At 37.6% G+C, this 14,366-nt stretch overlaps 2 protein-coding genes across 4 annotated transcripts in view; one reads left to right on the top strand and one right to left on the bottom strand.

The window, feature by feature from the left end:
* Positions 1-8,024, bottom strand: part of Lasp (LIM and SH3 domain protein Lasp) — a 323,083-nt gene extending 315,059 nt beyond the window's left edge. The window contains exon 1 of one of the 2 annotated variants that reach the window (XM_067147288.2): positions 7,752-8,024. In XM_067147288.2, the coding sequence (XP_067003389.1) occupies positions 7,752-7,820 (69 nt within the window). In that variant the 5' untranslated portion in view covers positions 7,821-8,024. The remainder of the gene's footprint in view (positions 1-7,751) is intronic. The other variant, XM_067147289.2, reaches the window with a different exon arrangement.
* A 202-nt stretch (positions 8,025-8,226) lies between these two features.
* On the top strand, positions 8,227-12,609 carry LOC136873926 (uncharacterized). Of its 2 annotated transcripts, none has more exons than XM_067147287.2 (2): positions 8,227-8,324; positions 8,920-12,609. In XM_067147287.2, exon 2 carries the CDS (start codon positions 9,055-9,057, stop codon positions 11,653-11,655), a length of 2,601 nt encoding a protein of 866 aa, XP_067003388.2. In that variant the 5' UTR covers positions 8,227-8,324; positions 8,920-9,054; the 3' UTR covers positions 11,656-12,609. The 2 variants fall into 2 exon arrangements, with proteins under 2 accessions (XP_067003388.2, XP_068083702.1); XM_068227601.1 differs by lacking the exon at positions 8,227-8,324 and adding an exon at positions 8,563-8,742.
* Positions 12,610-14,366: the final 1,757 nt, after the last annotated feature.

Below are 14,366 nucleotides of genomic sequence, written 5' to 3'. Positions count from 1 at the left end.
TTAGTAGTCCTATCTTCATAAAAATTGGTACGCGAAGTCGAGGAATACGTCGCTACAATCTAGCTTATGAATAATTTTATTCACGCTGAGTGAAATGGTAGTTTAGGGGAAGGCCTAAGATTTAATCTTTAAATATTTAAGTTTTTTTTTTTTGCTATGGGCTTTACGTCGCACCGACACAGAAAGGTCTTATGGCGACGATGGGATAGGAAAGGCCTAGGAGTTGGAAGGAAGCGGCCGTGGCCTTAATTAAGGTACAGCCCCAGCATTTGCCTGGTGTGAAAATGGGAAACCACGGAAAACCATTTTCAGGGCTGCCGATAGTGGGATTCGAACCTACTATCTCCCGGATGCAAGTATTTAAGTTATTAGTGATCCTATTTCATTGAAAATTGGTATGCAAAGTCGGAGAATGAGCCACTACAATCTAAGCTATAAGTAATTTTATTTACACTGAGTGAAATGGTAGTTTAGGGGAAGGCCTAAATGTAATTCTCAAATATTTATATTATTAGTTGTATCGATAAATACTACACAACCAAAGTTATAGAGAATTAAATTTTCGACCATTTATGTCATACATTTTTACCGCACCGGCTATGATAAGAGCACTGGTATTTCAGAGTCGGGAGGAAACGAAATGTGAAGGCCTGTAATATCGAAATAATAACATAATAACATAACAATGACCATTGTTTATTGTGATGTTCTTTGTCTCTTATGCTGCCTCTCAATTCCGATAGATGGGATTACTGCTGCGTACCGAGTATAACAGCCTGACTGAATATTGGCGGGAAATAGCTGGGGTGTTAGAAAACTTTCTTCTTCAGCATGCCATTCCTCTGGTTCATACATTTTCTGGTACAGCTGGTACGTAACACACTGGATAATCATAGTATTTCAGTTATTCGATCCCTACTCTGATGCGCTGTTTTGAATGAGCAGTGTGCATACTTAAGGCAGAGCCTCACTTAGTAGTGGTAGTAGTATGGCCTGGTCTTAAATAACAATTTAGGCCTTTTCCAAATTATAACACCTCAATATTCAGTACATAACTCAAAATTCAACTCTGAAAAGAGCCGTTTCTTAAGAAAAGCTTCTTTCACTTCACTTCTATTAAATTCTACACTCAATTTATTCCAAACTAGCAGTGAAAAGGGGGTTTCTCTTCTGGCTTGGAGGAAAAGTTTGCCTTCAAGTCAGATAGATTTTTCTGCCGCCAGTGTAGTGAATTGATATTTTTCGACTCATCGGGTACTCCTAGGAAACAGAATAGTAATTGGGCACAGTTTTTGTCTTGGGAGTCTCCACTATTCGACCCTCTCCCCGCCGAAGAGTGTTCGCGGATCACGGCTGTATGCAGTGTGGTCATTCCAGGTCTGGAACTTTGGACTGTTAGATAGGCAGCGTAGTCCTGTTCGTTAAAAGTGAGAAAATGTGTGGTGTTTCATTTGAACGAGTATTTCATAATATGAAAGCATTGCTTTTAATCGGGCCATTCCTATTGACATCATTGTATGTTCATTTCAGTTGGGAAAACCACTAAGAGTCTTTCTGAGAATGTAAAAAGGCATTATAATGAAAACATCCCAACCTGATTGTGACTGATGGTATGAAGTTGGGTCTACTATTACAGTGAAAATTACCTCAGTCTTCATATGAGAAAAGATGATTGGTGACCTCCCGTCACATTTCTAGGGTAACGTTAAGAGCTATACAATTTAAGACAATCTTGCTCACAACATGTACACTTTCTAACCTACAATTCTGTATACAATGTAGAATTCCGTAGCAAAGCACGGGTACATCAGCGAGTTGTTGAATATGTTCTTGCCATCTTCCTGCCTTTTTTTTTCCTTTCCCTTGAAGTGGTTTTCCATCTGAGATCTTAATATTCACATAAATCCTAAGGTTATATAAAACCAAAGGTTTCCTTGATTTTCAGACAATTCTTGAACCTTTCTTTCAGCCATGCTCCGTTAGCTATACTGCACTTTCAGTCTACAGAACTTTATTCTTTAATCGCCTGTATTCTTTCCTGCCCTCCTCATTTTTTGTATTCTTGTACTTTTGTCAATAATCAATTATGTTTAGCAACTCCTGAGTTATCCTCTGATTCTCACTTGATCTTGCCTTTCTGCAGCAGATCTAGGCCTACTGATCTCATTTTACACGACCGCCCAGTCTGCATCTATTGTTTCCTTCAGCCTTTTCATTTCTTCCTTGTGCGACATGTTTCCCGAAACAATCCCTCACCCTCTTTTGCTTGAACATGTCTAGACCCCCATCTTCTTGCGTTTCTTCCTTTCTTTGACTTCGGACAGCATTTCATGACCACCAAGTTGTGGTCAGAGTCCACGTCTGCTCATGGGAACATCTTCCAAACCAATAACTCGTTTCAGAATTTCTGCCTAATCATAATGAAGTCCGATACCTTCCAGTCTCTCCAGGCATTGTTCACATACAGCCAATGTTTGTGCTGCTTGAACCAAATGTTAGCAAGGACTAAATTATGATCAGTGCAGAATTCTACCAGCCAACTTCCTCTTTCATTCCTTTGTCCCAGTCTGAATTATCCTACTGTATTATTACTCGCGCAACTTTTCGTGATACTTGGTGTTACGGGGGTGAGGAGAAAATTAGAAGCTCACTTGGTTCCAGTAATACTGCCAACTGAATGGAAATTAAATCTGAATTGAATCGATAATATTATCGATTGATATGAATTTTCTAAACCTTTATTATCTTAAGCCAACAACTGTGTCACACACACACACACACACACAATTATATAACATTTCTCGATGCGAATCTTGTTCCTAGCATGAATTCTATAGTTTGGCTTTGCTGTGTAAACAACAACAACAGTACTACAGCCAGACTCGCCAGACTGAGACATAATTTACTTATTTTTATTTTTGAATGAAATTGTTTGTGTGTCTTTGGCAGCCTCCAAGTGGAGGAAGATTTTGAAAATAAAAAATACGTAAAATGTACGCCAGATGTCTCACGGCGATGCATAAACGAATCATAGTTTGTGTTTCAAGGTTGCCATTATGAATCTCCAAGAAAACCGAGGTCTACCAATTCAGCCCTAGGGAGCCCAGGTTTCACTAAAAGTTGTGCGAGTAATACCTTCTCCCTGGCCTACCAATGAATTCCAATCTCCCACGAAAATTATTCTCCACCTCTTTTAGATAGTGTATTAAATCTTCTAACATTCTTTTGATTTCATCAATCACTGAACTAGTAGGCATACAGATCTCCAGTACCATGGTAGGTATTGGTTTGGTGTCTATCTTGACAGCAATTTTTTAAAATCTGTTGAACTATGTAGGTCATAGCAGCTTACTTGCTACCCTATTTTCTCATTCATTAATAAACCAACTCCTGCATTCACCCTGTTTGATTTTGTTTTTGTAATTCTGTAATTGCCTGAGCAAAAATCCTGCTCTTCCTGCCAACGTACTTCACTTAAACACCAACTAAATCTAACTTCCATTTCCTTTTTCAGATTCTTCTACTGTACCTACTTCAACGATTCAAATGTATGGTCTCTATAGATTTCAAAAACAGATCAGATGTAAGGCTTTTCAGGCATGCTCATTGGTGAAAAATATCTAATTCCCTCCATGGGAACTTAGAATTGTCCATTCTCTATAGATTTGGAAACGGCCAACGAATGAGTGCCTCAGGATCTGATTTGGTGGGCTCTTAAGTTGAAGAAAGTTCCACTTTCACACATCAGCATCATTCATAATGAATGCCAAACATCTGTGTACAGTTCAAGCATGTCCACAGAAAATTTTGCAGTTAATATAAGCTCTGTACTTAGCCTACACCTCTTCATAATGATCATTTATTAACTACCCAAGCACACCCAGGAATAATCCCCATGGAGTATGTTGTCTGGCAACATTGTGCAGGTGGCAGATTGTGTGAGTGCACTTCAAGACAAATTTAACAACTGGAAGGATATAATGGAGAGAAAAAAAAAAAAGATCAACAGAGCTAAGGGTATATGCACTGGAATTTTTTGATGGATGGCCATACAACTGCAGGATTGCTTCTTGACAGTAAGAAGGTCATTCACTTACGGTAGGCCTACCTTGGATTTATGGAACAGGCTGATGGAGATATTGATAGGGATGTCACCAACAGGATAAAATGTGGATGGTCAATGTGGCAGACAGCAACAGGATTTTGTGCTATAGGAAAATGCAAAAGGGCAAAATATACGTGGTATATTTCTGAATATTATACATCTATGAATGTTGGGCTACGAAAAGAACAGATAAGCAGAAACTCCATGTCGCATAAATGTGCAGTTAAAATGGACTCTTAACCAGACGGGATAAAATCTGGAATGAAGCTATCTGCCAGTGTTGAAGAGTAGGCTACCGTAACTCTCAGTCAAAAAAATCTTAAAGAAAAGCGAATGAAGTTGTACTGGCATCTTCAAAGATGACCCAAAGATAATGTCGCACACTGAGTCAACCGGCTAGAGGTTGAGGGATATCCAGCGATGGGACAACCAAAAAATGAGACAGAAAGCTTGTGTTTCCAAAGACCTGAAACAATGCACTATACCCAAGGATAAGGTCCAAGGCAGACAGTACTGGAGGAGAGTAATCAGAAAAACCCACCTCAGATGATGGGAACATGGCCAGTTGGAAGAGGAAGAAAAATTAAAATTACAGTATGATGTAAGGCTCTTACAACAAAATTAAAAGTAATTTTACCGGGCGAGTTGGCCGTGCGCGTAGAGGCGCGCGGCTGTGAGCTTGCATCCGGGAGATAGTAGGTTCGAATCCCACTATCGGCAGCTCTGAAAATGGTTTTCCGTGGTTTCCCATTTTCACACCAGGCAAATGCTGGGGCTGTACCTTAATTAAGGCCACGGCCGCTTCCTTCCAACTCCTAGGCCTTTCCTATCCCATCGTCGCCATAAGACCTATCTGTGTCGGTGCGACGTAAAGCCCATAGCAAAAAAAAAAAAAAAAAAAAAAAGTAATTTTGTCAAGAAAGGATAAGGTCGAAGGCAGACAATACTGGAAGAGAGTAATCATAAGAACAAACCTCAGATGATGGGAGCATGGACAGTTGGAAGAGGAAGAAAAATTAAAATTACAGTATGATGTAAGGCTCTTACAACAAAATGAAAAGTAATTTTGTCAAGAAATGTAGCCTAATGCAGTAGAAACCAGAAAACTTGTAAGTTGTCTACTCTGCGAAGATCACAATCATCTGAGTTGTCAAATCTGTGGCAAACTAACAAGAAAAACAAAAAAAGGGCAACTAACTCCATAATAGCACTACAGCCCTGATGGGCACTGATCTACCAAGTTTTCAAGAGCCCAAAAAGTGGTGCAGTGGGTATATATGATATAGAACTGAGCTTTTCCAAGACTAAATATATGCCTTACGGAAGAAACGTAAGAGGAAGTCGGGTTGGGAATACAAAACTGAAACAAGTGGATCATTTCAAGTATTAGGATATATGAAATGAAATGGCGTATGGCTTTTAGTGCCGGGAGTGTCTGAGGACAAGTTCGGCTCGCCAGTTGCAGGTCTTTTGATTTGACTCCCGTAGGCGACCTGCGCGTCATGATGAGGATGAAATGATGATGAAGACGACACATACACCCAGCCCCCGTGTCGGCGAAATTAACCAATTAAGGTTAAAATTCTCGACCCTGCCAGGAATCAAACCCGGGACCCCTGTAGCCAAAGGCCAGCATGCTAACCATTTAGCCATGGAGCCGGACATTAGGATATATATTTTCCCAGTATGGCAGTATCTCAGTGAAATGGAATAAAGTTAATGTAGTGGGCTTACAGTTGTGATCAATGATAATCTGTAAGAAAAATGTCTGCTCCCAGACAAAACTATATTTACATCAGGATATTTTCAGACAAGCTTTGTTGTACTACAGTGAAGGCTGCGTTGACTCAGGATATATTCAGAAGTTGGAAGAAATAAAAGCTGCTGGAATGATTAGATAAAGACTTAGTTAGGAATAAACTGACATTGGTAGTGGGGGTCATGTGAAGCAAATGGTGGAGGATATGTTAGGCCAAATACGGTTAGGCCTACCTCAAAGAATAACAGACTTGACTATGGAGGGTAATTTAAAAGAAGCAAAGCAATAACAATAGATTTTTTTTTGGTAATACCAACTCACAGACAAACAAAATACATGCTTAGCTGTAGATTTGTGAGCTATTCCAGAATGAAACTATGGTAAAACTCTTGAATGGTGGGTTCCAATGCAAAGTCATGATGAATGCTGGGCAATCATCAAGCCTACAACAGTGAAATAAGGTGAAATGCCAAATTATTGGCCTCCTGTCAGTACATGCCAAGAGAAGCAAACTTCATTCTGTTGTGTAGGCTACATGTATATTAGGCTAGTTTCTCACCTTCACTTTACAAAAAAGTTAGACTTGCTCATGTGTATGTACAGGCCTACCTATAGTATACATTCAAATGTCACTGTTGGTTTAGAGGTGAAACAAATGGCCTACTGACCTTCTGAGACTTGCCAAACTAAAATCGCCCATCTTCCCTGGAACCAAACGAACAGATTTCTTTACCATGAAAATACACGGAAAGTGTAAGGCAGTGAATGAAAATCCGGTTACGTGAATGATGGTGATCCACGAAATATCACTGTAATATTTGTCACAAATGGAAGATAGTAATTGCTTTTACTCAAATAAAGTCTCAAATCCCAGGTTAATTAAGAAATAATACGAAATATTTTATTTTAGAGAATACATAGTTTACTGCCTTACAACAACTAAATCCAAGCAAACCCGAAGATTTCTTTTCAACTTGCATCTCCCAGACTACACAATTACCCAAAAGAAAAGAATTCCAGTAATTTATGTCGATCCGTACCATTTGAACCCCTGTAAATCCGAAGCTGGACAATAGACGATGAGGGCAGTGTTTGAACATGTAACCGCATGTTTCCTATTGAAAGAACGGAAAGGTCCAAAACAACCATCCGCTTGATAAACACCGTTTGTTGTAAATTAAGTGGGATGATGAGGCAGACGTACCCCGAGAAAAGAAGCACCCTCCATGAAGTCTTTTTTTTTTTAATTTTTAAGAAAAGAGACGGGATCACCACTGAGACATATGGCCTAAAAGCAGGTGCACATTGGATTAATTTTACTCAATTATCATTGGCAATTTTTTCTCGGAAAATGTAATTTCGCAATGGATTTAATTAACAACGAGATGCACGTTCCATGTTCACTTTTTACGAGTATCGCAACTACTGACATTTACATTCAGGGAAGTTAATACCCCTTTAGAGCATAATTATGCTGTGAACAAGCAAATTTAATACAACTGTAAAAATGTAACCAGATTCAGTTTGCTAACCTTGCTCTTCTCTCGAGCTCCACCCACAACTTTCTCTCCACAGTACTCGTTCCTAAGTAGGAAATGGGGTCCCCAGAATGCCTTTTGGAAGTTATGACTCACGCCTTAAGGATTACAGTGAGATTTACAGCATATTGAAGAAGCGAAACAGCAAATTAAATTAAACACACTGGCTCTGAAAATCCATATTCTGAGAATTCTAGCAGCTGCTTCCAAACTAGTCTTGAAATAATCATCTCGAGAACATCCCACTGACAATTGACTTATACTCATTAATTCAGGTTTTGTAACACCTAATACAGACGATCGATCTTCTTCAGCCAATTTTAAGAATTTAATTTTTAAAATTACTCACCTTATCCAAACACTTCAATTCCTCTATAGGGTACACAGTTTTATCACACCTTGCACACTTTTTACTCATTTCTAAAACTATTTAGAAAGGCGCTATCACAATTACAAATGAGTACGATGTATTCACTATTTTTATGAAGAATTGTTAATTCACACAGTACAGTACAAAAAAAATTAATACAGCCTACGCAAACACGCAACCAAACGCCAAGACGGAAGTTCACTAACTCAAAGAGAATGGGTACACTAACTGTTGCGAACTGTCGCTTGGTGAAGATTGTCAACGGGCAGGGGAGGGGCACAACTAAAGTAGTCAAATATAACACTATTTTAATGAGAGAAAATTAGTATCTTCATACTTACTCAATGTACGGTTATTACACTAATTTAAGATAATTAATTATGCGTAATACTTATGTTATCTAATCCTTTACAATTCCTCAGTTGATTTAGAAACGTTTATTCCGTGCTATCGATAGAAACTGTTTCTGTTTTTTTAAATCTTTCTGAAAGACACAGAAAGTGAAGTACAGGTTAAAATACAGGTGCATTTATGGCTCTCATTTAAATAGAGGTAAATTTCTTGAAAATGATGAACTAGATGGCCTCATATGTGCGATCAAATTCTTTCAAAATATGGAGTGCTTTATAGATTTTAAAAGCATATAATAATATGTGTCTGACATTCAGGTATCGTAGACTACTCTTGTTAGAGTAGATAGCACTCTAGTCTTTAAAAATGAATAGCATTGATAATATGTAAACAAATATCCATGTGACCAGAATCCTTAAGTGATACTGTTGACATCGAACATAACCTGTAATCGTAATCGTATTGAAGTTCAGTACAGAAGTTAACTTACTGTACCATTTGTCACCGAGCCTCATTTGCAAATAAAGAGATTTTGATTTGATTTGATTTGAAATCTTATAATTGTAAATGAAGATAGCGCCGTGCTACAGGATTAATATTTTTTTTAATAATTCCCCTGGTTTGTGTACATTTTTCTTTTTTTTTTTCTTTTGTAGTCAATTCTGCTGATAGTCACTATTACTTTTTTCCCTTAAATTAATAAATGCTGAGTTATAATATACAGTATTGCGCACAATGTGCTAGGTTATGAAACAGATTATTTCTTATTAAATTTGTGTCTTTGTTTTGATTTTAGATTGCCTGAGATCATGGGTGCTGTAATGACATGTTGAAGAAAATGGTTGAAGAGGGCATGTACATTAACAACAGTGGAGAAACTTAACATTCCTCTGCGACTGATCTTGGACATCTTCAAAAAGTTCAAATTAGGATGTCACCTTCAAATCTGTCCATCAAGCCAACACAGTTAGGTCAAAACATGTCTTCAGGTTATGTTGTGCATCTCACTGCTAATGACTTTTCAGACTCTGTACAAGACAGCGAGCCCAAGTGTTCTTATAGCAGCAGTGAACATCAAAATATTGCCATCAAGCAAGAGAAAGTGAGTGAGAATGAAAATGACGAACCATTTTCTGGGGATAGTTGTAGTAATAGTAGTAGTATGAGTAGTAATAATAACATGGACCCAGTGTTGAAGGAATCTCACAGATCATTTGAAAATATTTCAGTGAAGCAAGAGAAAGTTAATGGTGAAGAAGATGAGCCTCATGTAGACCTACTTTCTGAACCAGTGGAAGTGAAGCATGAAGCAGCTGATATCAATCCTAGTATGTTTGTAAGCGTTAAAATGAATGAAAATGACACAAAAATGGAGCCACTCTTTCAAGATAAAAAGTTCTTTTGTTGTGATATGTGTGGGCGGGTGTTTTCAGCACGGCCACATCTAGTTATTCACATTAGAAGTGTTCATAATCATGAGAAGCCATTTGTATGTCCAACTTGTGGAACAGCATTTGCTCACCGCAGCACATTGACAGTTCATGTTCGAGGTCACACAGGAGAGAAACCTTTCTCCTGTGATCACTGTGATCGAAAGTTTACCAAGAAAGGAAATTTGAATCTCCACCTACAGGTTCACAGTGGGATCAAACCATTTGTCTGTTCATTGTGCGAAAAAGCCTTTGCACGCCCTAATAATCTTATAGAACACATGCGTGTGCACACCGGAGAAAGAGCATATGTTTGTACAGTGTGTGAAAAGTCATTCAGTTCTCAGAGTGTGCTAAACAGACACAAACGTTTGCACAAAACGAAGGAGACTATTAAGTGTGAACGATGTAACAAGTCATTTTCACGCATCAGCTATCTCAGTGAGCACCAGCGCATTCATACTGGAGAAAAGCCATACCATTGCCAGCTCTGTGGTGAAAGTTTCATGCACAGAGGGCAGGTATACAGGCACAAACAGATACATAAATTGCAAACTGATGTGGTGCCTGTCCTTTTGCGACCAGATGTTAATCCACCAGTTATTGTTGGTATTCCTGTAGAAGATACACTAACTAAAATAGGCTTCAAAAATCCTACTAATTCTGTCGATGCCATTCAGAATAGGCCTTCTGAAAATTCTTCGTGTTGCAAGAACCCTAAGATGAGGCTAAGTCCTCTTAGGACAGAAATAACCTCTGTTCTTGAAACATCAAATAGTTTCCTGCCTGATTCAATGGCTTTCAGTAATGCATTAAAATCCACTCAGTGTAAAAATAAGGAGCTGTCTTGCAATTCGTGTCTCCATATCGAAAATAAAATTGTAGATCATCAGGGTGCTGGTGGAGCACAGTCAAAGAATGTAGGCGTAACTAGTACTGGTAAATTGTGTAACACTACAGATTTTGACCTGTCTGATAAAACATTTTCTGAGGAATTACTAGCTCATAAACCTACACCTCCATCCATACCTTCTGGAATTAATAATAAAGGAGACATCGAAAGCCTGTCATTTTATGGAACTAGTCATAATTCTTCTGACTCCAATATGTCTGATGAAATGCATTTGAAGCACTCGTTAGATTATGAAGTTACTGTTAATTCTCCAGATTCAAAGGTGCCAGCTGATGCAGGTGTAGAAGATAGGTCAATTTCTAAAGCAAATGAAAGAGAAAGTGATTCTTCTGATAGAGGATTAGGAAATTTAGAAAATAGTTCATTTTCAAATATTGCAGTCTTGAAGAATGAATGTAAATCTTCCTGTAATGTTTCTGATAATGAAGAGAATTCTTCTGATTATGAAAGAACTAATGATAGTTCAGGGTTAGGTGATGAAAATAGTTGCTTATCTGAGAGATCCAAAGAGAAAATGGATAACTTTTTAAGTGCTGTGCAGTTGGTTAGAGGAGTTAGATACACTCCTAGCAAAGCTAGTACAGAACTTTCAGTGAAGCCCTCCCTCCGTATGAAACTTGAAATGTCAAAGGATTCTTCATCAGAATATGTTATAAGTGGTGACAATTTTGGAACAACTTCAGTTAATGTTCCTTTCAGTCAGTCCCATGGAGTGATAGGTGGTTTACATGTTCAGAACAAAGTTGAACTCCCTGATGTGGAGAACAATACAACTGTAGACTTGTGTGTAAGGACTTCTAATCATTCAACATTCATTAAGGACCACTCTCTCAATAATATAAGCGTAAGTGATGCCCCAAATTCCTCCTTTTACATGCGTATTAGAAATCCAGAAATCTCTGAGTTTCATATATCGAGTGACAGCAGTTGTAGCACTTCATTTTACTTAAGAGAGAAGTGTTTAAATAGTTCCTTCAATACTGATGTCAGAAATACCAGTACTCTTCCTAGTATTCCTGTAAATAATCCGATGAATTCATCATATGAGGTCAGTAGCCGCAAATGCTCCGTGTTTGATGTTCCTGCTGCAAGCTTGGTTAGTTTTGGGTTTGCAAATACTGTGAAGCTTGCTGAACAATCCCCATGTGGATTTGCTGTAAGCCACTTAGACAAAAACCACACCAGTTAACACCTCACTGATGCTGTGTTCGTACTTCATTTTGGGAAACAATTGCATGAATTAGCAGCTGGAGTTGTTCAGAATTGCAATGCAAACAGTCAGTCAGGTTGAAATTATTTGCATTGTTAATAAGTAACCAATGTTACATATTCTAGGGCTTGTAAGACTTTGAATTATGTTGTATGCTCAGCTTGATGTGTGTTGTAGTACATGCAGAATGAAAAAAACAGAGTTGTCATTATTGGTGTATTCTGTACAAAATGAGGGTCTAGTATAGTCCGCGCACCTTTTAGCAATATTAGTTTGTACGGGGGTGAGGAGTAAGTAGGGAGCACTTCCGGTTCCGGTTATACTACCAACTGGATGGAAATGAAATCTGAATTGAATCGATAATATGATCGATCAGTATGAATTTTCTATACATTTATTATCTTACGCCAACAACTGTCACACATACATTATTTAACATTATACAACATTTCTCGATGCGAATCTTGTTCCTAGCATGAATTCTATAGTTTAGCTTTGCTGTGTAAACAACAACAGTACTAGTACGTAAAGTGTACGTCAGATGTCGCACAGCGATGCATAAGCGATTCATAGTTTGTGTTTCAAAGGGTGCCAATATGAATCTCGAAGATAACCGAGGTCAACCGTTTCAGCACTAGGGTGTGCATGTATCACTAAAAGGTGCGCGTACTGTATAATTTATACCTCCACATGTTGGTGCTATTTTCTTATTTGACAGTTAACTTATGTTGTTAACCTACCTGAGTACAGTATTTTTTTTTTTTTTTTTCCTTTTTTGGGTGGAGACATTTGAAAAATAATAAATCAAATTATGGATCATAAATTAAGCTCCCTCTTTGAGTAATTGACTCCATGATGCACCATATTTTGGATTCAGTAGTAAATAGGGAACTCTTCAAAATGATGAGTCATTAATTGAATCGCTAACTGCAGGAAGGCAACAAGTCCACAAATCCTGATTTTACAGGAATGACAAAAAACTGTTTTGACTACTTTCAAACTTATGTTTTTCATTTTTTTAAATAGTTATTCAACAGTTAGTATGGTTCTAAAGGATATATACATAATTTGTTAAGCCTTTGTTTTTAAGTGTAAATATTGTTTTTACAACATGGACATGACCCCTTTTTCTAGTAAATGAGGTTTAAAAGTGAAAAAAACTTTCTAAAATCTTCAAAAATGCTTTTTTTTAATGTAACACTATTGTCATAATGCTATTTTGTTATTTTAATATCATAATAACTGATGTACAGTACTACTTAAGAGCTTCATTTATTCAGCTGGTTGATCTTCTTGAATGGACACAGTAGTTACAGGACATGACGTAATTTCATTCCAAAATCGGAGCTTTTCATCCTGAATACAAACCAAAGTTTGCTTTATATCCACAATTTTTGAGTGGTTGATGGGTAATGCAACTGAATAGGCTTTATTATTTGGTAGTTCCAAGCCCTTTATAGTGTTTCGTAAGCGAATAATATCACTTGTCAATCCAGAAATATGCATACTGCATTCAAGTCTCCCCCGACATCTCAGAAGGAAATCTTCAAATTACATTTTTTTCACTGTAAACTTTCCAGGAATTTTTGAGGAAGCGTTAATCAGATCAATTACTTCATCAGTTTCATAATACCTCTCTACTTTCCTTAGTTTTCTCCTTATAATTCCAAAGTCACGGTCATTAGGGATAAACGAATGTCCCCTAACAAGAAACACCAAATTTATTTTGTCGAATCTTTTAGTTTCACAAAGAGCCATCATAAGTCTAACACGGGTGTGGTTCTTGTTTTGACCAGCACAGTTGTCACCAAAAAGGTGCAAAGTTTTAAAATTCATCTGAAATTTTGTTTTATATGTACCACATAAGCATAGAGAATACTTCATTTGAACCTTTACCGCCTCCCCTTCATGATAAATAAAAACAGTCATTTTTCGGGAAGCAATGTCGTAAATTTCAAAGACGTTCACTGTGAGTTGCCTGAAATAATAAGTATCTTGTACTGGTATGCACGGTAATGTCACATTAGCCATGGTAATCTACACATAATCTAATTTGTTGAGGGTCTTTTTTGCATTCCTATGTGGTATTTTTTAATTTTCTCTAAAACATTTCAGCCCTCCTATTGTGGACCATAAGCTCTGCTATTGCGGCTCTTTTTGCATTGTCATTGAGAAAAGGACATTTTATTTTCAACTTCAGCTCCTCACAGGTCACACATGCATCTTTTGCAGGATGACCAAAACCTAATGAGTAATTTTCTTTGAAATATTGCCAAAAAACTTTATATGACAGTCTCTTCTCACTGCCAAGTGTAGTTAAAAGGAAATCTTTCTCTTTGTTTATAAACATCTCATACATGGTTTTTACGTCCAAATTAGCTGGTATAGTGTTCCAGTATAGTATAGTGTTCAGTTTCTGTAGGATATTGTTCAATATGGAATAATTTATCAGCAGATAGTAGCTGCCACCAGCGCCACTGGTGTTTAGAACAGTAAACAGTGCTTTAGAACTATTGTTTACAGCAGAAAAGGAACAAGTCCCGGACATGTTCCCTATCTGCAGTAAAAGCAAAATTCAGACTGTTGCCATACCTATAAAAATGATGGCAGCAATTCCCTTTTAGCAGTAAACGGTGTGTCTACCCATTTAGAATTGATTTCTGCTAAAAAGTGAATTTGTGAACTTTGTG

Source organism: Anabrus simplex, chromosome 5 (assembly GCF_040414725.1).
Source record: "Anabrus simplex isolate iqAnaSimp1 chromosome 5, ASM4041472v1, whole genome shotgun sequence".
NCBI classification, from domain to species: domain Eukaryota; kingdom Metazoa; phylum Arthropoda; class Insecta; order Orthoptera; family Tettigoniidae; genus Anabrus; species Anabrus simplex.
This window is presented reverse-complemented; position numbering and strand designations above follow the sequence as displayed.